At 44.3% G+C, this 26,562-nt stretch overlaps 1 protein-coding gene across 22 annotated transcripts in view; it reads right to left on the bottom strand.

The window, feature by feature from the left end:
• Nucleotides 1-26,562, bottom strand: part of DTNB (dystrobrevin beta) — a 306,511-nt gene that overhangs the window by 17,539 nt on the left and 262,410 nt on the right. For 11 of the 22 annotated variants that reach the window (XR_010117241.1, XR_010117242.1, XR_008652629.2 and 8 more), the window contains one exon: nt 25,946-25,966. The exons of the other annotated variants lie outside the window; for them this stretch is intronic. Coding sequence is in view for 8 of the 11 variants with exons in the window: in XM_055253828.2 (XP_055109803.2) it covers nt 25,946-25,966 (21 nt within the window). In the remaining 3 variants the exon portion in view is untranslated. The remainder of the gene's footprint in view (nt 1-25,945; nt 25,967-26,562) is intronic. 22 annotated transcript variants of the gene reach the window in all.

Here is a 26,562-nt window from a genome sequence, read left to right as displayed (position 1 = left end):
ACCAGAATGGCAATAAAAAACTCAAAAAATAATAGATGTTGGTGTGGATGCAGTGAAAAAGGAACACTTTTACACTGTTGGTGGGAATGTAAACTAGTACAACTACTATGAAAAACAGTGTGGTGATTCCTTAAAGTAGATCTACCGTTTGATCCAGCAATCCCATTACTAGGTATCTACCCACAGGGAAGTAAGTCATTATACAAAAAAGATACTTGCATACGCATGTTTATAGCAGCACAATTTGCAATTGCAAAAATATGGAACCAGCCCAAACGCCCATCAATCAATGAGTGGGTAAAAAAAAAAAATAGGATAGATACACCACGGAATACTACTCAGTCATAAAAAGGAATGAAATAATGGCATTCACAGCAACCTGGATGGAATTGGAGACTATTTTTCTAAGTGAAGTAACTCAGGAATGGAAAACCAAACATTGTACATTCTCACTCATATGTGGGAGCTAAGCTATGAGGACACAAAGGCCTAAGAATGATATATTGGACTTTGGGGACTCGGGGAAAGGGTGGGGTGTGGAAAGGGATAAAAGACTACACACTGGGTACAGTGTACACTGCTTGGATGATGGGTGCACCAAAATCTCAGAAATCACCACTAACAAACTTATTCATGTAACCAAATACTACCTGTCCCCCAAAAACCTATTGAAATAAAAAAATTAAAAAATTTTAAAAAGTTTATGTATCACATAATATGTATAAATATATAAATCACATTATACATATTTATAAATACATAAACACAGATAAATATACCAATTACATAATATACATGTATATTTATGTACATAAATATATAAATCACGACATATACATAAATATAAATATACATAAATATATATTTATGTATATTTAAATATTTATATACGCCTCTCTAACCACATCAGCATCAGAGTTTCTAGCAATAGCAAATATTCAAAATCTATATGACAAAATCATGATTAAATAAATTAATACATGAATAAATCACTGCAACTGATTTGTAGGTATTTCTCATGTAATTGATAAAGGTACTTCCAGTGAGCAAGGAAGCTAGATAAAAATTTATGTTGTGAAGAAAGCACTAGAGATGGAATTTGCATTCTTATTTCAGCATTTCGAGTAAATAAATTAATCCTACTGAATCTTAGTTTTCTCTTACATAATATGGAATATTATAAAAGGATTAATAGACAACATAAGTTAAAAAATGTAGCCCAGTATTACATATAAGAAGCCGTAATTAAATATTCCCTCCCTCCCTCTTGAAGACTGCTGCTAGGACAATTCACAATTGCAAAAATACGGAACCAGCCCAAATGCCCATCAATCAACGAGTGGATAAAGAAAATGTGGTAAATGCATACCATGGAATACTACTCAGTCATAAAAAGGAACAAAACAATGGCATTCTCAGCAACCTGGATGGAACTGGAGACCATTATTCTAAGTGAAGTGACTCAGGAATGGAAAACCAAACATCGTTGTTCTTATCCATAAGTGGGAGCTAAGCTATGAGAATGCAAAGGCGTAAGAATGATACATTGGTCTGCAATCCCAGCACTTTGGGAGGCCGAGATGGGAGGATCACTTGAGGACAGGAGTTCGAGACCAGCCTGGCCAACATGGTGAAACCCCATCTCTACTAAAAGTACAAAAATTAGCCAGATGTGGTGGTTCATGTCTGTAATCCCAGCTACTTGGGAGGCTGAGGCAGGGGAATCGCTTGAACCCAGGAGGCGGATGGTGTAGTGAACTGAGATTGTGTCACTGCACTCCAGCCTAGGTGACAGAGCAAGACCCTGTCTCAGGAGAAAAAAAAAAAAAAGAAAAAAAAAAGAATGATACACTGGACTTTTGGGACTTGAGGGAAAGGGTGGGAGGGGGATGAGGGATAAAAGACTACACATTGGGTACAGTGTACACTGCTTGGGTGACGGGTGCACCAAAATCTCAGAAATCACTAAAGAACTTATCCATGTAACCAAATCCCCCCCCCCACCCTCCATCTTCCCCCAAAACCTATTGAAATTAATAAAAGGAACTCAAAAAAAAAAAAAAAAAAAAAAAAAAAAAAAAAAAAAAAAAAAGACTGGTGCTAGGGATAGCTCTTGTGACCGTTCTGCAGTATCATTAATGTTCTTTTGTTCTTTTTTCCTAACATTAAAACCTCATTCTGGGCACTGTTTTGTCTCCCCAGCTACTTTTCCTATTACCATCTTCCAATCCTTCATTGTCATGTATTTGCAGACTGTGATTCTAGGAAAATCTCAACAATTTCTGAATTGAATATAAGATAAAAGGGATAAATTTGTCCTGAGATTTTAGATAACTGAATTTTTTAAGCCATCTATGGAATAAAGACCAAATACCACCCCTGCACCCGCCCCCCCGCCCAACAAAAAGTAAAATAGTGCAGCTGCTTTGGACAGACTGGCAGTAATTCCATTCCCAGGTATATATCCATGAGACATGAAAACATGTCCACACAAAAATCTGAACCCAAATGTTCACAGCAGCGTTATTCGACATAGCCAAAAAGTAAAAACAATTCAAATGTCCATCAATTTGGGAGGCCAAGGGAGAAGAATTGCTTGAATCTGGGAGGCAGAGGTTGCAGTGAGCTGAGATCGCGCCACTGCACTCCAGCCTGGATGACAGAAAGAGACTCCGTCTCAAAACAAAAAAAAAAAAAAAAAAAAGGAAAACATTATGCTACGTGCAAGAAGCCAGTCACAGAAGACTACATATTGTATGATTCCATTTATATAAAATGTCCAGAATAGGCAAATCTCAGGGCACAGGAAAAGAATCTCTGAGGGCTGGTTTCGAGTTTGCCTGGAAATGTCTAGATTAAGTGACCAGTTCAGACAGAGTGGGAACTCAAGATGGAAATTAAATCCACTTAAAGAACATAAATGGGACGGGCCCGGTGGCTCATGCCTGTAATCCCAGCACTTTGGGAGGCCGAGGCAGGTGCATCACCTAAGGTGAGGAGTTTGAGACCAGCCTGGCCAACATGGCGAAACCCTGTCTCTACTAAAAATACAAAAATTAGCTGGGCATGGTGGCACATGCCTATAATCCCAGCTACTCGGAAGGCTGACACAGGAGAATAGCTTGAACCCAGGAGGTGGAGCTTGCAGTGAGCCGAAATCCTGCCGTGTCCTCCAGCCTGGGCGACAGAGCAAGACTGTGTCTTAAAAAAAAAAAAAAGAATGACCTCTGAAATGCTAACACACTTCACTGTAAGACAGACGGCCCAGCCAGCATTAAACATATGGCAAGGACTCAGGAATCTCCCTCTGTATGATCTGGGCCAGGCACCATGGCCTGAGGACCGCACGTCAGAGTCATGCGACTCAGATGAACATCCAGGCTGCTTCATAACAGCATGACACTGAACCTTTGCAAATACTTTGATATTGAAATGATGATGGGGGATGAGATGAGGGGTAGGCAGGGTGGCCAGCCACATGTGTCTAAAGCTCTAGTATCTGGAAGTGAAACCTCCTGCCCACCATCAGCCTGGAAATAATCAGACCCTCTTCCTGGGATCATCACCTAGGGCATGCCTTCTGAGGAAGATAAAAACCAGATTCTAGAAGTTGTGTTTGTTCAGAGCAGTTGAAAGAGAAAAGCTATGACTCCTGGTCAGGTGTTATTTCTCCATGGGTCTTATGCCCCAGCCCTTGGCGTTAGGATCATATTGGATGAAAATGAAGCCAGGACAGAGCTGTCAGAGCCCTCCGTGAATTCTGGTTTGCGTAGGGTAATACCAGTTTGCAATCCTGGGTGGGTCAGAGGCACAAGTCATAGCTCACCAATATGCATGGGCTTTCGCCAGGCCTGAGGCTCAGGTTTCAAGAAGCCTGGAGACCGGAGCTGATCTTGGATGAGATATACATCACGCAAGGGATGTCGACCAACTCTGCTCCTTGGTGGTTTTGACAAAAAAGCAAAAGTGTGGGCCTATCCACACTTGACTCTGTTGATGGGACTCTGCTCTCTTGCCATTCCCTCTGCTGGGAGCGCTACTCTGCCCCATGCTGTCTGACTGGCTCCTGCTGGTCCCCTGGGCATCAGTCTCACTACTATCTCCTCTAGGATGAGACAATGCCTTTCTGAGATACTCCCACGGAACCTTGTGTGTCTCCATCACAGCACTATCTCACTTCTTAAATTCCATCCTCTGAATCCCTCTGCTTAGCACAGGTAAATTCTTAATAAATACTTGTTCAATGACAATGAAGTGCATCATATTTTTGGCCCTTTTTCTTCTGTAATGAAAAGTGGAAAAGAGCAGGAAAAGTGCTAGAGCAGGTAGTAATCTCCAGGGAGTAATACATCTATCAGTCATCAGTGAATCTTTTCTTTTTTGAGACGGAATCTCACTCTGTCACCAGGCTGGAGTGCAGTCGCGCGATCTCGGCTCACTGCAACCTCTGCCTCCTGGGTTCAAATGATTCTCCTGCCTCAGCCTCCTGAGTAGCTGGGACTACAGGCATGCACCACCACGCCCAGCTAATTTTTGTATTTTTAGTAGAGATGGGGTTTCACCATGTTGGCCAGGATAGTCTCAATCTCTTGGCTTCATGATCCACCCGCCTCGGCCTCCCAAAGCGCTGGGATTACAGGCGTGAGCCATCGCCTCGACCTTTTTTTTTTTTTTTTTTTTGAGACAGGATCTTGCTCTGTTTCCCAGGCTAGGGTGCAGTGGTGTGATCTCGGCTCACTGCAACCTCCACCTCCTGGGTTCAAGTGATTCTCGTGCCTCAGCCTCCTGAGTAGCTGGGGTTACAGACATGCACCACCACATTTGGCTAATTTTTGTATTTTCAGTAGAGACGGAGTTTTGCCATGTTGGCCAGGCTGGTCTTGAACTCCTGTCCTCACGTGATCTGCCCATCTCGGCCTCCCAAAGTGTTGGGATTACAGGAGTGCTGGGCCAGCCAACCAGTGAGTCTTTATGTGAGATACTTTAACTAGATAAGCAAATGTGGTCACCAGACCTCTGAGATGGCCCCAAGAGACCCTCCCCTGCATTCATATCCGTGTGGAGTCTCCTGCCCTTCAATGTGGGCTAGGCCTAGTGACTCGCTGCTAATGAATCAGACAAGTGGGATATCACTTCCAAGGAGGGGTTATAGAAGACTCTTGACTCTCTTCCTTGCTCTCACTCTCTCCTGCTTCCTTGTCCTGGTGAAGCCAGCTGCCATTCTGTGAGCTGCCCTGGGGATGTGCCCTGTGGCAGGGACCAATGGTGGCTTTCAGCCATCAGCCAGCACCAAACTGAGGCCCTGAGTCCAAGGAACCATGAGGATCTGAGTCCTGCCAAGAGCCACGTGCTGCTGGGCCTTGAGGTGACAACGCCTTGATGGCAGCCTTGTGAGAGGCACTGAACTGAGGGGTCCAGGAAGACAGCAGCTGAGTTGCTGTGAGGTAATCCATACTTGTTATTTATTAGTAAACATGTGTTCTCCGAAGCAGCTACGTTTTGGGGTACGTTGTTGTGCAGCAACAGCTAACTCATATGCTAAGGTTAATTTTAAAAAATACATTAGATCAATCCCATATGATGACACTTGATGAACAGAGAGAAGGTGGATGAATTCTGACATTTGCGAGACCAGGACCAGAGGCTCTCAGAGGAACAGGCCAAAGAGCCCAGGAAAGAGGCCTCCAGATGAGGCAAGAGGCAGGGATACACAGTCAAGAAAAAAACTTCCCTGATTCGGGAGTATGCAGAGGGCCCTGAGTACATCAGGCTGTCACCGAAAGACTCAACCTCTTCACTTTGTCAATCATGACCAGGGCCTAGAGGCATTTCTCAGCTGCAAACTCAATGACCCTGAAGAATAGGGAAAGATGCAGGCTCTCTGGCTCTTACCACCTCCCAGGTGAGCACTGAGGAGGCAGCGTGCTTCAGTGAAAAGGGCACAGAGTGAGACGTCGGGAGACCTGGGCTCTTCTTTTGATTCTGTAGCACATGCATTTTAAGTTTTCTGGGGCTCAGTCTTATTTGTAAACTGAGGGAACTCAACTGGATAAAAACTGTATTTTTCAGATATAAAATTCTGTGACCTATGATCTTCGCTAAGACCTCGTCTCAGACATGGCAAGAACCAACACTTTGCTTCAGTTCTGACCATTCTGTCAGTGAGGAATGCTCTTCTGGGGTCCCAGCAGCATCTCGGTCCCGTCATGGCATATTCTGCTTCTAACTTTCCTTTCTCACGAGTGGAGTCAGTACCATAGCTGCTGGCCACTTAGGCCTTGTGCAGATGATGCTGATGAGGAGGTGTAGGGAGCAGGATACTCTGTATAAGATGGAACTATCTCAGGAAAGAGTCTGAAGTAAGGTCCTTCTAACTAAATAAGTACAAACTGGAGTGTGTGGCGCACATGCAGTCTGAGAAGCCTTCTGTGCACAGCAACATTCCTGACATGCTGACAATCACCTCTGAATCTGGCTGGAGTTTGTTCATTCTGTTTACTTGATAGGCACAGGCCAGACAGAACACACTAAAAATCAAGATGGAGCACCGCACTGTGCAAATGCACCTCGTCTCAAAAGCACAGATGGGCTTTAATGTTCAGAGAGGCAGGCCCTTCTCCATGGAGACTGCTGAACACTGAGCTCAATGCGAACCAGTCTAGAATACGCGGCACAGTGGGAGACTTGGGGAGGGGGAGGCATCACAGTTGGCACCCTGAGATTACGGGAAACCTGAGAAACACCTAGAAATCTGCGAAGGTAGAGGAACTAGTCAGGTGGCTCCAAGGATGGGGATATGCTGTCCAATGATGGGCACAAAAGACTCTTGTGCCTTTGGGTTTCAGCTGCCAGGAGAGGGCAATTCGCCTGGAGAAGCAAGGGAAGCTCTGCAACGTGCTACTCAGTGTTTTAAGGTTTCCTGATATAAAGACAGTGGAATCTTGTAGTACAAGCTGTAACAAAGGCTTGAGTCCAGCACAGGCCAATCATGGGTCTAACCAATAACTAAACACAATAAATGCCCTGTGACTCAGGTTCTCTCAATACAGAGGTCCCTTGTATAACAGTTGGAAACAGTTCTGTTGCAAACGTAGAGCCAGTGAAACATTACAATCTGATAAGCTCTCGAGACTGCTGGCTCTTCATTTTCAAATCAGCAAAGACCCTGAGAATCCGAGAAAGCTCTGCATCATGTTCCAAGAAAAGTGTTCAGAAATTACAAATTCAGAGGGTTCATGACCCCAGCAAACTAGCTTGTTTTAGTCCAACATTCATTTGAAGAGGCTGAGGTCAAGAGAGGTCACAAGGTCACACACAAAATCAGTAGATAGGCTAGGACTGGTCCCTGGGTCTGCTAATTGCCTTAAACTGCTAGGAGAAAACTAAGCATATTGGGATCACAGCACAACGTTTCTGAGACTAAAGGGAACATGGATCAGTCAAGACTTCTGACAACTGACACTAACCATGATTTTCCAGGGGATAGTCAATTTCATTCCCAGTAAGGAAATGTGAGAAATGAGAATACAGGGATTATGAGAATCTCTTATGTATAAAAACAATCTCATGTTGGAGCCAAAACAGGTACAGAAAATGCCAGAGAAGGTGCCCTGAGGACACGGGGATCCTTCACCAGCTCTGCATCTGAGCACAGAGGCAGGGACTCACATGCTGTGGCAGAGAGAACTGGCCAGGAGACCAGCTGCACAGAGAGAAAGGCAGTGTCTTTAGTAGGAAAATGATACTGCACTGTTCTTGGCCATGCTTGGGTGGCCCCAGCATGATGCCTGGCACTTAGTAGGGGCTCTAAAAATAGGACTTCCCTTCTTTCTTTTTCCTCATGGAACAGGGAAGAATTTTTAATCCTCCTGGCACACATTATAGTCAGGTAAACAAGGCCAGAGAGACTTGTGGCAAAAAGCCTGACTTTAAGAGTTAATGCCCCCTGCAGAGCATTCATAACTGCATCCCCCTCCACACGCACACGCATCTAAAACTTGGAGCTAAGCTGTTATCATGGTAACAGAATGGAAGACACTTTAGTCTCCATTTCTATCTCCCTGACTCATGGACACCTGCCAGGTAGCAGATGGCCTGTGTGGACAATTACCTTCATTTTGCTGCAGTGTATTTAAATTAAACAAAGTGGCCTCTTTGCTGCCGATTTTCAGAGGCCCTCTCAGAGAAACAAAAAACAATGATGGGAGAGAGTTGCTGCAAGTCTGAAATTTAGGCAACCGTGAAGGTATAGAGAACTGGGATATGTAGAGAACAGCTTTTGTACATTTTTTTCTTCAAGAAAAAGTTAAAAACCCCACATAACTATTTTGAGCTGGTGCTGGTGGTGACTGTGCTAGGAAGATGCAGCTGTCTCATCAAAGTGGAAGTGAAACGAGGGAGAGGTGATGGGGCTATCTGATGCTGCACTGTCTGTCCTGCTGTGAGAGCTGGAAATCATTGCCTCACACAACAAGAGTTAAGACTATTGGGAGTTAGGACTGGCAATGGAAGCACTCAGAGAATGGAGAATGAGGGTGAAGGAGAGAGGCAACCAAATGGCCGTGAGCAAGGAAGCAGGCAATGAATGTGCCTGGACACCTTCCCTGCTTAGCAGAGGCGCCCACCTGCAAGCTTAAGTGCTGCGGAGTCTTTATTTTTATTTTCTATTTTTTTCAACGCCCCTGGTCAGCATGACAGTGGTGTCTTTTAAAGATGAACTTGGCTTCTAGACACTGGAGAGAGGGGCTGAAGAGTTTTATGAAGTCTCTCTTAACACCATTAACACACATTTACCTATCATGTGTCTGTTGGAAGGATGAGGCCACCAGAAAGTCTGCCATGGGGTCTCTCTGCAGAGGGGTGACACCTGTTTGTTTCCATAACATGTCAGGAACCTCAGGGCTCATGCATAAACGGTCACACACTGTGACGGCTGGTGAGGCAAGTTGCAATAAGACAGGAAGCAGCTGTTCTACGACTGCTGGATGATTTGTGATCACGGTGTTGCCCATGACAGAAAGTTACGGTTCTCAATCTTCATGATTCTGTCCCTATTCAAGTTACACTAAATTATAAAGAAGACAAAGCTTATGCTAAGAATTAAAGAGTGAGGGCAAGGTGTACAATTATCTTTCTTAGTAGAAGGAAGAAGGTGTATTAAATTTCTGGGACAAAGAACAACGTATTAAAACTCAAGATAAATCTGTAGATAAAAAGAAAGTTGGAATGTAAACTTTTAGATAGAGAAACTCATAAATTCCAAGACCAGAATTACCTCCTGTTTGTTTCTCCCAGTTTGCCTAGCCCTATTTGAAAATGGTATCCCACTAGTCTTTTTTTTTTGAGACAGTCTCGCTCTGTCACCCAGGCTGGAGTGCAGTGTGCAATCTCGGCTCACTGCAAACTCCACCTCCTGGGTTCAAGCGATTCTTGTGCCTCAGCCTCCAGAATAGCTGGGATTATGGGTGCCTGCCACCACACTTGGCTAATTTTTGTATTTTTAGTAGAGACGGGGTTTCGCCATGTTGGCCAGGGTGGTCTCGAACTCCTGACCTCAAGTGATCCACCTGCCTCGGCCTCCTAAAGTGCTGGATTACAAGCGTGAGCCACCGTGCCTGGCCCGTATCCCACTAGTCTTCACTGCAAGATTTCAAAGCCAGTTCTCTGCAAAATGATGAGAGACCTCACCAACCAAGAGAAAAATATCTATACAATGAATGCCGAACACTCAGATTGCATACTAGAAACAAAAACTAGGCTAGGTTCTCAGGAGGATGTGGTCCTTATTCAGACAGCTAAATCTATTAGCAGGAAGGCAGCTGGGACCTATCAGTGGGGTTTTAAAATTCAATGAGTCTAATTTAAATGTTACTTATGGGTAAGCCAAATTTGTGTGGTGAGGTATGGCACCCTTATTCAACAGTGACACTCGGCACTTTGTTAAGTCCCTGTTATATGTAACATAGTGGTTAGAGTCCAGGCTTTGCAGTTGGATAAACCTAGTTTTTTTTTTTTTTTTTGAGATGGGGTCTTGCTATGTTGCCCAGGTTGGTCTTAAACTCCTGGCCTCAAGCAATCCTCCCACGTCAGCCTCCCTTGTAGCTGGGATTACAGGCGTGTGCCACTGTGCCCAGCCTAGATGAACCTAGTTTGGATTCCGGCTGCCATTTACTAGCTGTGTGATCTTGGGCAACTTACCTAACCTCTCTGCACCTAAGGTTCTTCATATGTACAGTGGGGATAACAATATCTACCTCACAGGTTGGTGAGGATGAACAGGAAACACCCCACACACTTGGCTCCATAGAGTGACACCTATTGTTCTTCTACTTTGAAAGGTGCTAGGGGTAGGGGGCTATGCAGCTGAGGCAATGTCTCCACTCTCAGCAGGCCTATCCCAAGGGAGTCAGGTACGTATGCAACCAGCACACCAAACGGGATGTAACAGGTGCCACAGCAGAGAAACAGAGGAAAAGCAGCCTGGCCTGACGTTATGGAACAGGGTTAAGTGTGGTAGAACAGGTGGCAGCTGAGAGTATCTCGAGGGGTACAACTGCAATGGGCAGAAGAGGCTTGGGAAGGGCAAACCAGGCGGGGGAAAGTGCATGACCGAAGCACTGGGCTGGAGAGGAGGCTGTATTGGGGGTGAGACGGGGCGGTGAAGCTGGAGTGTGGGGAGCAGGGAAGACCTGTAGCAGGAAAGGAGAAATGTCGGTGGTGAGCAGCCAGAGCTATAAATGAGCAGCTGCAGAGTTTATTTAATAGGCCACAGATAAGGGCTGGGCACGGTGCGTCACACCTGTAATCCTAACACTTTGGGAGGCTGAGGTGGGTGGATCATCTGCAATCAGGAGTTCAAGACCAGCCTGGCCAACATGGTGAAACCTCATCTCTACTAAAAATACAAAAATTAGCCAGGCATGGTGGCACGCAACTGTAATCCCAGCTACTCGGGAGGCTGAGGTAGGACAATCGCTTGAACCTGGCAGACAGAGGTTGCAGTGAGCCGAGATCGTGCCATTGCACTCCAGCCTGGGTGACAAGAGTGAAACTCTGTCTCAAAAACTAAAAAATAATAGGCCACAGATAGGAAAACTACACAATCCGTGGAAAATCCAACTCACCAACATTATTATTTTTTTTGTTTCTTATTTTTTGAGACAAGAGTTTTGCTCTGTCTGGAGTGCACTCAGGCTGGAGTGCAGTGGCAAGATCATGGCTCACCACAGCCTTGACCTCCTGGGCTCAAGTGATCCTCCCACCTCAGCCTCCCGGGTAGCTGACACCATGCCTGGCTAATTACTATATTTTTTGTAGAGATGAAATTTTGCCATGTTGCCCAGGCTGATTTCAAATGCCTGGGCTCAACTGATCCATCTGCCTCGGCTTCTCAAAGTGCTGCGATTATAGGCGTGAGCTACCATGCCTGGCCCAACTAACCACCATTAAAAATAAAATGTTCTGGCTGGGTGTGGTGGCTCATGCCTGTAATTCCGGCACTTTGGGAGGCTGAGGCAGGCAGATCACTTGAGGTCAGGAGTTCAAGACCAGCCTGACCAACATGGTGAAACCCCATCCCTACTAAAAATACAAAAATTAACTGGGTGTGGCTGTGGGCGCCTGTAATCCCAGCTACTCGGGAGGCTGAGGCAGGAGAATCACTCGAACTGGGAAATGGAGGTTGCAGAGAGCCGAGATTGTGCCACTGCAGTCCAGCCTGGGCAACAGAGCAAGACTCCATCTCTAAATAAATAAATAAATAAAATGTTCTATTTTTTTTCCACCACCAGTTTTGCTTTTTGTTTTTTTGTTGTTTTTTTTTTTTAACAGACCATGAGCCAAGAATGATTTTTACATTTTTTAATGGTTACATTTTAAATGGTTATATAGTACCTACATAATATCTGGTTTGGCCTGGAAAGCCTGAAATATTTACTCTCTAATATTTTAAGAAAATGCCTGCTGACTCCTGCTACAGGCAAAGGCAAGAGGAGCCGGTGAAGGTTTCTGAGGGGAGGGATGTGGCCAGTCTGGTCTGTGCTCAGGAATCAAGCTCTGGGCAACGGCACGGAGGGACTGAGAAACGAGAGACAGGAGACAGGGGTTCTATCAATAAAGTGGCTTTTCCAAAACCAGGTGACAGATAATGGAGGCTGGAATGAGGTATAGGAATAGAAAGAGGGAGAGCAACTTTTGGGAGAAAAAATGGACTTGAAGTTGGCAACTGAGAGGGAAGAGCAGGAGGCTGGCGATGGCTGGCAGGGATATGGTGGGTGCTGATAACGGCATCAACAGAAGCAGGAAATACGTGCAGAAGGAGGGATCTGTGGGGTCCCACCCTTCTCGTAGCCAAACCTCAGGATAATGGGTTCTGAGAATGCCGTGGAGGCGCATATTTGGATCACAGGGAAAGGTTCTCTGGACTCAGAGCAGGGCTTCCAATTAACAAGGAGGCAATTTTACCTGCTAGGGGCCTGAGAGTAGAGGCTACTACTGGTGCTTAGTGGGTGAAGTTAAGGATGCTGCTAAACATCCTTAACAGCCTGACCAACATGGAGAAACCCTGTCTCTACTAAAAATACAAAAAAAATTAGCCAGGTGTGGTGGTGCATGCCTGTAATTCCAGCTGCTTGGGAGGCTGAGGCAGGAGAATCGCTTGAACCTGGGAGGCAGAGGTTGCAGTGAGCCGAGATGGTGCCATTGCACTCCAGCCTGGGCAACAAGAGTGAAACTCTGTCTCAAAAAACAAAAACAAAAACAAAAAAAAAAAGAGTTTGAGACCAGCTTGGCCAACATTGGCCAACATAATGAAATCCCATCTCTACCAAAAAAACACTTATGTTTTTCTATAACACATATAACAACTACTTGCAAAAAGAGTTATCTGGCCCCAAATGTCACTAATGCTGAGAATGAGAAGGACGGCTGAGGGTGACTTAGTCATGAGGTCCTACAGAGGATGGTCTGCCCAGGGCTATTTTCCTGGGTGGTGAGCTGCTGTGGAAAGAAGGGTAGGCAGCCAGCATCCTCAGGTTAGTTAGACCTTCAAAGGGCCCAAGAATAGACTGCTGGATCTTCTGCACAGTTGGGATGTCCTGGGGTGGCTACAGATCTGACAGTCTCCTAGAATCTCTCTTGATTTTCTGAGGTCTGGGCAGGTTAAAAATTGGAGTTGAAATTTCCAATGTGAAAGCAATTAATAGAGAATTGTATATACATTTAAATTAATAATACATAATAATAAAAGTACTGAAGGGTTTATGGTTAGCCATCTGTGCAGAGCAGTGGTGAGCTGGCATGGATCCTTATTATAATAAAAGTACCATTTTAGCAAATGACATGACATTTCTCAAAAGAAGATATACAAATGGCCAACAAACATATGAAAAAATGCTCAGCATCACTAACCACCAGGGAAATGCAAATCAAAACCACAATGAGATACCACCTTACCCCTGCAAGAATTGTCATTATTGAAATATCCAAAAACAATATACTTTGACATGGATGTGGTGAAAAGGGAATGCTTATACACTGCTGGTGGGAAAGTAAATTAGTACAACCACTATGGAAAATAGGATGGAGATTCTTTGAAGAACCAAAAGTAGACCTACCATTTGATCCAGCAATCCCACTACCGGGTATCTACCCAAAGGAAAAGAAGTCATTATATGAAAAAGACACATGCACACATATGTTTATTGCAGCCCAATTCACAACTGCAAAGATAAAGAACCAACCTAAGTGCCCATCGACCAATGAGTGGATAAAGAAAACGTGGTAGTATATATACACTGTGGAATACTACTCAGCCATAAAAAGAAATGGAATATCTTTTGCAGCAACCTGAATGGACCTGGAGGCTACTTTTCTAAGTGGGGTAGCTCAGGAATGGAAAACCAAATGCTGTGTGTTCTCACTTATAAGTGGGAGCTAAGCTATGAGTATGCAAAAACACACAGAGTGATATAATGGACTATGGAGATTCAGAAGGGAGAGGTTGGAAGGGGGGTGAAGGATAAAAAACTACATATTGGGTGCACTGTACACTAGTTGGGTGACGGGTGCACCAAAATGTCAGAATTCACCACTAAATCACTCATCCATGTAACCAAAAACCACTTGTACCCCAAAAGCTGTTGTAATAAAAAAAATATTTAACAAAGTACCACTTGGCCGATCACGGTAGCAACACTTTGGGAGGCTGAGGCAGGTGGATCACTTGAAGTCAAGAGTTTGAGACTGGGCAGGTGCTGTGGCTCACACCTGTAATCCCAGCACTTTGGGAGGCTGAAGCAGGCAGATCACCTGAGGTCAGGAGTTCGAGACTAGCCTGACCAACATAGAAAAACCCCGTCTCTACTAAAAATACAAAAAAATTAGCTGGGTGTGGTGGTGCATGCCTGTAATTCCAGTTACTTGGGAGGCTGAGGCAGGAGAATCACTTGAAGCTGGGAGGTGGAGGCTGTGGTGAGCCGAGATCGTGCCATTGCACTCCAGCCTGGGCAACAAGAGCAAGACTCTGTCTCCAAAAAAAAAAAAGTTCAAGACCATCTTGGCCAACATAATGAAATCCCATCTCTATCTCCCCCAAAAAACCAACAAAAATTAGTTGGGTGTGGTGACGTGAACCTGTACTCCCAGCTACTCAGGAGGCTGAGGCAGGAGATTCGCCGGAACCCAGGAGGTGGAGGTTGCAGTGAGCCAAGATCACACCACTGCACTCCAGCCTGGACACCAGAGTGAGACTCCACCTCAAAAAAAAAAAAAAAAAAAATAAAAAGCACCACTTTAGCTGCAGTTAACTGCATTGCCTGTAATTTTATAAAATAGCCTTCTACTTTTCTTTTTTTAAACATCAGGGCATCTATATTGCAGCTCCAAATGCATACTGCTAAACTATGATTAGGAAGTAAATGCAGAAGAGTGTAAGAGTCTATGGAACTTGTTATAACATGCATCTTTTAGCTGAAACTAAGCAGATGTTCTTTTCCATGAAGGACGCTCCAAACCTTAGCATTATCGTTACTGTGGAACATCAGAACCAACCTGAGGGTCAGCTATAAGACCTGTTACCCTAGACACTGGTACAGCTTCATGATTTGACGAAATGCCTCCAGATGCTCTCAGAGTGAAGTTATGGAGACAATCCCATGCTGAGAGAAGATGCTGGGGTGAGGCACAACAGAGAGGAAGAATGCCAGGGAAACCTGTCCTGCTGGAGACATGGCCAAGAATTATGCAGGTGAGCCACAGGAGAAGGGCATCAGGGATGCAGCTGATGTTTTCTTAGGCTATTTTCTTGTGTCTGGAAAAGTGGCAGGTGGAAGGCTGGCATGAATAAACCCTGGGGAAGAAGTTATTGAAAGAAAACCCAGACAATGAACTAAGGGCCACAGGATTTCAAAGTCAGGAAAGGAGAAATCAGTGAAATAAACCCAACTGGATTTCATTCATTCATTCATTCATTCATTCCTCTATAGGCCAGGAGCCAAATAGATCTCTACAGACCCTTCTAGGTTTATAGCCTTTCTCCAGAGTACCAACTGGTACAATGATGAAAGGATCCAAGAATTGTGGAGCTGGAAGTTTACCGATGAGGAAAATGAGGTTTGTAAAGGTTACGTGCTTGTTTAGATGAAAAAGAAATGGGATTTAGCCAGCAAGACTCGATTAGTGAGAAGGGCAGTCCATTCACGTGTAATTCACAGATTTAAGATTTACATCTTTGTTCAGTGGGGTGACATTATTTGACAGGAGGTGGTGCTGAGGGGGTTGGACAGGACAAAGCCCACTTTTCAGAGTTGAGTGCACTTTACTACTCTATTTAACATTTTCTTTCCCAAGTTGCTGATAACTTCCTTATTGTCAAATTCACCGGCTTCCTTGTCTTATTGTCTCACTAACTTCCTCCTTCTTGCAACTATCTGGGCTTCCAAGAGAACCGAAGTTCCTTCTCCTGCCTCCTTTTTCTTCTTTTTGTCTACTACGGGTTTTCCCTAAGGCTCACGTTTATCGTTTCAATCCTCATTTTGTGTTGAAGGGTTCCAAGTCTATGTTGCTAGCCCCGTTTTCCCATTGAAATTTCAGTTGCACATGTCCAAATACCTAGCAGATCTTTTTGCTTGACTGCCTGGCTATGGGACATAATAGCATGTCCAAAATCAGATCAAAGTTCCCTCCTAACCCAGATCATATCTCTGTTTTCACTTGTTCAGTAAATGACACCCATCATTTCCCTAGATTCTCAGGCTCCAAGCCTACAAATCATTTTTTCCTCATCCTTTTCTGTGAATGCTTTGCTGAGATTCAGTCTGTAATATTCTGCGGGAGGCAGTGTGTCCTAGGAATTCAATATTCTTCCAGTGGAAGAATTTCTCCAGTTGGCTGAGGAGATAATTTTTTTGGAGGCCCTGAAGGATGGCTTTCATATGCTGTGTGCATTCTGGTCAGGAGAGGAAAAGACAGAAGTACAGTACAGGAGGGAAATTTAGGAAGTAGGTAAGGAAATCTCTCAGCCTGACATTGATGAGTGATGAAAAATATTGGGGGGTGTGACATACACCCCAAAGCTACTTTTCTCTTGTATCCTCGGACTCTTGTTAGGTGCTCAGGGAGTTTTAGGGGAGTGAAATACAAACACCAATCCCCCATCCCCACCATGCAAGACAGGACCATCTGGAAATGAACCTTCTGGCTATGCAAGACTAAGTTCCTGAATATAAAAGAAACCAAAACCATTTTTGTTCATCTATGATGCTTTCCTAGAAAGATCTTGATGAAAAGAGGGGAAATGAGAACAAAAATAACTCGGGGAAGTCTGAATTATATGAGGTATTCAAACTTTTCAGGTCCCGAGAGACACAGGTATGGGGCTTCAGTCACGCCACCCTGCCATGACGGGGCGGGGGGGCAATGGTTTAAAGGCATTTTGTTACTGACTAGCTGCTTCACTCATTAGCTTCATGTTCCTGGGATGTGCGATAAAAAGAACAATGTATAGATAATCAATAGCTTATGTTATTATTTTTTTAAAACTTATCTGGCCTGTGACACAACCCTTAGGAGATCCTGAGAACATGTGCCCTGCTTATGTTACTTTAATGTAAGTTCTTGGTAGACAACTTAGGAACTGCCTTTTCATTTTTTTTTTAAACCCACTGTAACTGCTGCTAATCAGAATGCAAATTCAGGGCAATTTGCATCTTTGCTCCTGGGGGGCCATCCTCAAGCTTTGGGCTCAAATAGACTTATACTTGATCATAAAGAAAAACCATAGCTGGGCGCGGTGGCTCATGGCTGTAATCCCAGCACTTTGGGAGGTCGAGGCAGGCAGATCACCTGAGGTCAGGAGTTTGAGACCAGCCTGGCCAACATGGCGAAACCCCATCTCTACTAAAAATACAAAGATTAGCCTGGTGTGGTGGCGTGCGCCTGTAATCCCAGCTACTTGGTAGGCTGAGGCAGGAGAATCACTTGAACTTGGGAGGCAGAGGTTGCAGTGAACTGAGATCACGCCATTGTACTCCAGACTAGGCAAGAAGAGTAAAACTCCGTTTCAAAAAAAAAGAAAAACCAAACCTATTTTTGGTATTGTAGTGATATTTCCTCTTTTTGGAAAAAAAATAACAACAAACTGCCAGGTCCCTACGGTGAGTACAGGTGCCAGGACCGATGGATGAATACACCCTGCTGACTCTTGCGAGGCCATGTGTGGGAGGGAGCTAGCAGTAGCAGGCAGTCTATGCACATATCCTGGGACTGCGACCCAGGATAAAGGTTTGTGGGAGAGCCCTACGTATAGCACAGCGATCCTCATTTACCAACAGACATCTGTGTAGTTTGCCAACTTAGGAGGGCCGCAGTGGTGCCTGAGGCCCAGGATACCACTGACCTGGCTTGTGTTTCTGCATTTAGGGTATCATGTCAACCATGAAATAACTTTCAGACTATTTGATGGTGGTATTTGTGTACAATTTCTCTTTTTATCCTCCAATAGGCCAGGCTCAATGTCTTGAACATATATAGTAAAACACTGCTAAATAAATAAATGAATGGCAATCCTTTGCCTTTTGGGAAGTAGATTCAGGCTTCTATTTCGGAGGATTAAGGGCCAGGGAGCCCAGAAGATTGCAGAAGCATGTGAATCTGAATCGCTTCCCAGTGATACTGTATCCAAAGGCTAAGAAGGGAACATGACCCATGAGGCATGCTAACATCAAGGGGTTCACCAACAATCTCTTCAATGGCCAAAGAGGAGGTTTCTTTTTCTTGTTGTGTAGGTTTGTAAGTACTTTCTCTTAAACTTACAAAGTTAGTATTCATGAGGTTTATGTGAGCCCTTGTGGGTCAACCATTGCTAACTAAACATTAAGTGCCCTTCCTTTGAGGTATATTTGGTAGAGCTGTGATCAGAAATGGGGGCTTCCTGGAGCCAGGCCAAACCATGCTCTCTTTGGTATAGCTGTAGGTGGATATTTGTCTGGGTCTTGGAAATCAGATAGGGCATGACGGCAAGATCCCACGTGATAGCCAAACTCACTGAAGTAAAAGGAAAGGTCCCAAGTGTGGCAATGTTCTCATAGCCAATTCCCCAAGATTCCACTAATTACATTATTTTCAGAGTGCCAGGTATATTACCCTTTGGACCACTGGCCCACTACCTAAGCTGGGCCAAGGCCACCCTGAAGGAGCTTCCTATCCTTACATAACTTTTACTGTCTAAAGGTACAGTCTTTAAGCCTGATGATCATTATATAAAATGTTCTATGAAACGTATATAAAGTTTTTTTAAGTCTTTAAGCCGGATGATCATTATTAATTAACTTCTAATAGGAAAGATCAGATAAATGTTGGAAGAAACATATCCTTCATGAATAAACAGAACCCCTTTCCTTGGATAGCTCAGTGAATGTGGTATTAGAGATCCAGCAGTGAAATTTTATGGTGCACTGAGTCACTGGGAAAAATGGAACCCTAAAATGTTCCTAAAATGAACTGGTACATCTGAACTCTTTCCAGACTAGGATTAGGATATTGTTTGATCGAGACCAGAGCAGCCCATAGCTCAAGTGCACCAATGGTCATAAACACCATTGCCAGTAGGGACCTAATCAGTCTGTGGTGACCCTAGTGTCCCTCTGTAACATGCTGATGAATCTTACAACCATACTTCTGGCTGTAAAGAACTGGGCTTTTACTGAGCAATATTTAAAATATTTTCAAATGGTGCAAATAACTATAGATACCATGCATTTTATAGATTATTATCTTTAAAAGATAAGGTGATTTTTATGCCATGTATCAGTGTATTTTCTTTAGACAGAAATAACAATATTAATAATTAATAATAATACTAATCAGCTTGGTGTTTGTATTTTTTTGGTAACAAAATTTTTTCAGATTCCTTTTTAAAAAAATTATTTTCATTATTTGCTTTCTTGGGAAATCAGACACCTTTTTTTTATACTTTAAGTTCTAGGGTACACGTGCACAACGTGCAGATTTGTTACATATGTATATATGTGCCATGTTGGTGTGCTGCACCCGCTAACTTGTCATTTACATTAGGTATATCTCCTAATGCTATCCCTCCCTGCTCCCCCAACCCCACGACAGGCCCCAGTGTGTGATGTTCCCCTTCCTGTGTCCAAGTGTTCTCATTGTTCAATTCCCACCTATGAGTGAGAACATGCGGTATTTGGTTTTTTGTCCTTGTGATAGTTTGCTGAGAATGATGGTTTCCAGCTTCATCCATGTCCCTACAAAGGACACGAACTCATCCTTTTTTATGGCTGCATAGTATTCCATGGTGTATATGTGCTATATTTTCTTAATCCAGTCTATCACTGATGGGCATTTGGGTTGGTTCTAAGTCTTTGCTATTGTGAAGAGTGCCGCAATACACATACATGTGCATGTGTCTTTATAGCAGCATGATTTATAATCCTTTGGGTATATACCCAGCAATGGGATGGCTGGGTCAAATGGTATTTCCAGTTATAGACCCTTGAGGAATCGCCACACTGTCTTCCACGATGGTTGAAGTAGTTTACAGTCCCACCAACAGTGTAAAAGTGTTCCCATTTCTCCACATCCTCTCCAGCACCTGTTGCTTCCTGACTTTTTAATGATCGCCATTCTAACTGGTGTGAGATGGTATCTCATTGTGGTTTGATTTGCATTTCTCTGGTGACCAGTGATGATGAGCATTTTTTCATGTGTCTGTTGGCTGCATAAATGTCTTCTTCAGAGAAGTGTCTGTTCAGATCCTTCGCCCACTTTTTGATGTGGTTATTTTCTTTTCTTGTAAATTTGTTTGAGTTCTTTGTAGATTCTGGATATTAGCCATTTGTCAGATGAGTAGATTGCAAAAATTTTCTCCCATTCTGTATGTTGCCTGTTCACTCCGATGGTAGTTTTTTGTTTTTTTGTTTTTTTTTTTTGAGACGGAGTCTCGCTCTGTCGGCTGGAGTGCAGAGTGCAGTGGCGGGATCTTGGCTCACTGTAAGCTCCACCTCCTGGGTTCACGCCATTCTCCTGCCTCAGCCTCCCGAGTAGCTGGGACTACAGGAGCACCACCATGCCCGGCTAATTTTTTCTATTTTTAGTAGAGATGGGGTTTCACTGTGTTAGCCAGATGGTCTCGATCTCCTGACCTCGTGATTCATCTGCCTTGGCCTCCCAAAGTGCTGGGATTACAGGCGTGAGCCACCATGCCTGGCCCAGATTCCTTTTGATAAAGGATATTTCTGAGCTATAATTTAGTCTCCTGAATGGATCTATCTGAGAGTGCCTTGAGCAAAATCACTGCTATAGGTATGTGAACTAGTTATGTCCATTATAATTAATACAATTTTTAATTCATACAGACTATCAGTCAAAATCTTATAAAATTGATTAATATTGGTTATCATTCAGCAAATATTTATTGAGTATCTACTGTATGGCACGCTGGGCTAGAGGCAGGGGATATAATAGTGAAAAAGGCAGACATGGTCCTTTAATCACTGTCTGATGATGATCATAGGCTTAACTGACCTGCACTCAACTGATGCAACCTAATTCCTGAGCCTGTTAAACTGCAGGGTAAATCATGGGCTGAACAGTCACTCGGTGAAGTCTTATCTGAAATAGCCAGGCAGTTTGCCCCTCATTATAACCCTTAAATCTGAGAAAAGAGAAGGGAATGCGGGGGGAAGGGAGAGAGGAAAGACAGAAGAATGTCAGTGGAGGTACTGATGCCACTCAAAGCACCACAAAAGTGGCTGAGGCTGAAGGCAGAATCACAGCACCCGAGCTTTTAAAGCAACCGTTATTGCCCATTTCTCTCAAGTTTCCCAAATGCCAAAGTAACCCTGTGATACTATGATATAACCAATATATATTTGGTTTCCATCCCAGGTTCCTGGCACAAGAGCTTTTTTTTTTTTGAGACAGAGTCTCGCTCCGTTGCTCAGGCTGGAGTGCAGTGGCATGATCTTGGCTCACTGCAACATCCGCCTCCCAGGTTCAAGCGATTCTCCTGCCTCAGCCTCCCGAGTAGCTGGGACTACGAGTGCATGCTACCATGCCTGGCTAATTTTTGTATTTTTAATAGAGATGAGGTTTCACTATGTTGGCCAGGCTGGACCAGAGCTTCTAAAACCCGTGGAATCTCCAGAGTGATATGCATGTCTTTTGCATGCTAATGAGATGACTGGGCTTCGGGAATCTTGGATAGCTTCAGGATAGGGACTGGTTGCCAGAAAGACCAAGGCATTATTAGAGGGTTGAAACTTTCAGCCCCTTCCACCAGGCCTTGGGGAGGGGAGAGGGGCTGAAGATTGAGTTAATCACCAATGGCCAATGAATGAATCAATCACGCATACATAATGGAACCTCCATAAAAACCCTAACAGAGGGGTTCAGAGAGCTTCCGGTTGGTGAGCATGTCTATATGCCAGGAGGTGGTATATACCCCAACTCCATGGGGACTGAAGCTCCTGGACCCTTCTGGAACTTGCCCTATGTACATTGTCACCTTGGATGGTCACCTGTGCCCTTATAATAACCTTTAAAATCACCAGTAATAGTGAGTAAAGTGCTTCTCGGAGTTTCATGAACCATTACAGCAAATTATTGAACCTGAGGAAGGGGTTGTGGGAGCCCTGATTTGTAGCCAAGTTGGACAGAAGTGTGGGTAATCTGGAGAACCACTACTTGTGATTGGTGTCTGAAGTGTGAGGCACTCCTGTGGGACAGAGCCCTTAACCTGTGGGCTCTGCCCTAACTCCAGGTAGTGTCAGAATTGAATTAAATCGTAGGACACCCAGCTGGTGTCTGCAGAGAACTGAATTTTTTGGTGTAAGAAACCTACACATTTGGTGTCAGAGTGTTATCTGGGTAGAAAGAGATCCTGGTAGAAGTAAGTAGTAAATCCCTAAAGGGGAATGAAGCAAGAAGGTGGACGCTATCAAAAGTTCTCTATAATGGATTTACAGAGCTAGTTTTGGGAAGCACATCTAATAAACTCTTCATTTTAAAAGTCTTTTACAATTCTTTTCTTTTTAAAATTTTGGCCGGGCGTGATGGCTCACGCCTGTAATCCCAGCACTTTGGGAGGCCAAGGTGGGCGGATCACCTGAGGTCAGGAGTTCGAGACCAGTCTGGACAACATGGCAAAAACCCATCTCTACTAAAAATACAAAAATTAGCCCGGTGTGGTGGTGGGCGCCTGTAATACCAGCTACTTGGGAGGCTAAGGCAAGAGAATCACCTGAACCCAGGAGGTGGAGGTTGCAGTGAGCCAAGGTCACACCACTGTACTCCAGCCTAGGTGACAGCCAAGACTCTGTCTCAAAAAAAAGAAAAAAATGTTCCCTACTTGCAAGCTAACAAGTTATACAATTATTTTCTTACCCATTTATGGTAAGACATTTTGATAGGAAATAAATTAAACTACACCAGCCAGAACCTAGAAGGAAGGAAGGAAGGAAGGAAGGAAGGAAGGAAGGAAGGAAGAGTGGATTAGGGTTACATCATAGTTCTGTGTTAAATACTCCTACGTTTTTGCCTGTCACTCAATAATGGTGGGGATTAAACAGAAGCTAGTTCTAAAGCTTTATAGTCTCTTCAGTTGTACATCTGAAAAACATTGAATTACGTAAAGTCATTCAGTCCAAATTTGAGCCTCAGAGCTGAACTTAGATGGGTCCAGTTTAAACCTGTGAAGTGGACAGAAGGATATTTCTATCTAAGTCAACAAAGCAGCACTTCTTACCTCATACCATGGTGGGGAAAGCTGAGGAAAAAACAAATTGTACCAGTTCACGCTATGGACAGTCCTATGAGACTGTAAGCACTTGGACATGAGCTCAGGCCCCTGGCCATGGAGAACTCCCGATATACCTACCTACAGTGGCTCATTAGAGGCAGGCTTCAGCAGTCTAGGTTCTCATTTTGCCAACTTCAAGGGATGGTGATCTCACAAAGAATGAAAGCTCACTGAAACAGACACGTTATTTAATCCCCTGTCTGCTCAAGGCTAGCTTTAAATTGACCTGAGAACTAATATCACAGCAGTGGCGATTCCTGTTTCTTGGATTACATGGTAATCCATAAAAATTTTAAAAATTAAATGTCTACCGGAAGCTCTACTGCTACCACTAAGACCAATATCCACAATGCCTGCCCTCTTCTGAAGGAGTTCTCAGGTGAGGTGTAGGGTGTTTCCAGTCTGTGCTCACTTGGAGCAGGCACACGCAGAGAGAGATCAGGAGATGCTGTGCTAGTCCGGGCAGACTGTTGGAAGTAGGTTTGCAGCAAGTAGCTGCAGCTGCAAAGTGCATCTCTGGGGTATGCAGGGCTGAAGAGAAGGAGGGGACGCTAGTGGTCAGCAACAACAGGTGAAGTGACACCCTGGATCATCAGGAAGGGAATACTTCATAACAAGGGGATGAGATCATCAGGAGCTGGAAGGATAAATAGTCTCCTTCCTCTCCCTCCAACAGTCTCACTCATTCGTCTACTTGGGGGAGGTATTTCCAACATCTGCTTCTCTGGGACTTCTGGACAAACTGAAGGATTAGACTTCCCAGCCCCCTTGAGGTGAAGTGTGGTCATGTGACTTGCTCTGGCCAATGAAATGGAGAGGAAGTGATACGTGTCACTTCCTGGAAGAAGCATGTAATGGCTGGGCTTGATTTCTATCCTGTTTGGCTTTGCCCATGTAAATGTACCTACTGATGCAGAAGCGCCAGAGATGGAAGCAATAAACTCGGTGTGAATGACGAACAAAGCAAAACCAAACCTAGCAAAAACCAAAACAAGTGCACTTTTGTTCCATGAAAGCCGTCAGATTTCTGGGTTGTCAGCCACTCTTGATGCCATGCGCCATCTTCTTTCCCCCTGACAGTCTGTCTCCTCCGTACCCTCTTCTCACCTCCTCCCCTCACTACCGATCTCTTCTTTCCTTTCCTCTCGCCTTTACTCTATGGTCCCATTGCTCTCGTAGCTAGAAATTATAAGTATAATGTTTTATATTCCTAACCTAAAACATGTATACATTTGTGTTTTTTAAAAAAATGGGTAGGCCGGGCGTGGTGGCTCACGCCTGTAATCCCAGCACTTTGGGAGGCTGAGGCAGGTGGATCATGAGATCAGGAGTTCGAGACCAGCCTGGCCAATATGGTGAAACCCTGTCTCTGCTAAAAATACAAAAATTAGCTGGGTGTGGTGGTGCGTGCCTGTAGTCCCAGCTACTCAGGAGGCTGAGGCAGGAGAATCACTTGAACTTGGGAGGCGGAGGTTGCGGTGAGCCGAGATCATGCCACTGCACTCTGGCCTGGGAGACACAGCAAGACTCCGTCTCAAAAAAAAAAAAGGCAAATTTTTAAAATTAAACGTTTTATATTTCTCTCCCGAAGGATAAAAAAGCTCCAAGGTAAACGAAAACTCAGCTTCAGCTTAAAATTGTATGCTTTGAAACCTTACTATGTTATATAAACATATGGTGCTAATATTGTAGATAAGCCTGCAATTGACTTTCTTGTGTGGGTCAGTGGCTATCAGGAAAAACAGAAACAAACATAAAACTCCCCCAAACACCATGCAATAGCCATACAGCTCAGAAAAACCCGAGCTCTGTCTGGAGTAGGTTCTGAACAGGAAATCACTGCAAGTGGAGTCAGTGTCTCAGTCATCGGTAATTTTGTTAAGAAGGCTGGCACAGGCCAGGCGCGGTGGCTCACGCCTGTAATCCCAGCACTTTGGGAGGCCGAGGTGGGTGGATCATGAGGTCAGGAGATCGAGACCACGGTGAAACCCCGTCTCTACTAAAAATACAAAAAAAATAGCTGGGCGTGGTGGCGGGCGCCTGTAGTCCCAGCTACTCCGGAGGCTGAGGCAGGAGAATGGCATGAACCTGGGAGGCGGAGCTTGCAGTAAGCCACTGCACTCCAGCTTGGGCGACAGAGCGAGACTCCGTCTGAAAAAAAAAAAAGAAGGCTGGCACAGCCCCAGCATCCAGAAGCCTAGTCAAGACTGCAGGACATCTATAGTTAGCAAAAGAAGTCCTCATTTTCATGCACATTCATTCATGACATGAGGTCACCCCAGCACTCTGAAAGTTGTTTCAAGCAATTAAAATCACTCCAGACACACGACAACAGAGAATGAAAGATGAGGAGAATGCAATGGTAGCCTGGCTAATCATGCACACTTCAATGAGCACAACAGATAGGTACTAACAAGCTCTGGTTTTAAGTAAGAACATGCTCTACTGGGTAAACATGCCTTGAACTTTTAGGCCATTTTACAACACCATGGGGAGAACCACTGGGGGTTTTATACATAAAACCCTCTTCAGAGATGATGTGCAGAGAGAAGAGGAGAAACATTTATATGAGGAAAGGAAGAACGTGCAAAAGGAGCCAGAGTCCGGCGGGAAATTCCGAAGTTCACTTACTGCCTGCTTTTGCTCTTCCTCCTGGAGTGTTGAAGATGGAAAAAAAAAGGCAGAGGAAAAAAGGAGAGAAATTAATGCCCATCACCACAAACATTGGGAAGAAATGATGGAAAAATGAGGCAAACCAGGCCAGGCCCATGGGTGCTGAGATCAAAGGCCCCGTCTCCCACAGGAGCATCAGAGGACGAAGCAAGCAGCAGGCCTTGGCCGGGCGAGTGATTCAATGCTAACTCCTAGAGCTAGAAGGAAAGAACCTTAGAAACCACCTCGCCAACATTCTTACTATAGATCAAACCGGCCTAGCGGGCCTGACCTGCCTAAGGTTCGCATAGCTATTTAGGGGAATCTGAAAGAGGAAGTGCAACCATGACTTGAAATTCTAATAATAATTCTATACTAATCATTCACAATATTCACATGTGTTTAGGTACATTTATCGAGGCAAGTGGTTTTCAATGCATGGAACACAGACCAGCAGCATCAGCATCACCACCTGGGAACTTGTCAGAGATGTAAACTTTGTGCCTCACTCTATCCCCACCAAACCGAAGCTCTAGGGGTGGGGCATAGCAATGCGTTCAATCTCGTCTCTGATTCTGGTGCATACAAGTCTGAGA

The sequence above is a fragment of the Symphalangus syndactylus genome, chromosome 18 (assembly GCF_028878055.3).
Source record: "Symphalangus syndactylus isolate Jambi chromosome 18, NHGRI_mSymSyn1-v2.1_pri, whole genome shotgun sequence".
In the NCBI taxonomy this organism is placed as follows: domain Eukaryota; kingdom Metazoa; phylum Chordata; class Mammalia; order Primates; family Hylobatidae; genus Symphalangus; species Symphalangus syndactylus.
Note: the sequence above shows the minus strand (reverse complement) of the source record. Positions and strands in the feature narration are given on the sequence as shown.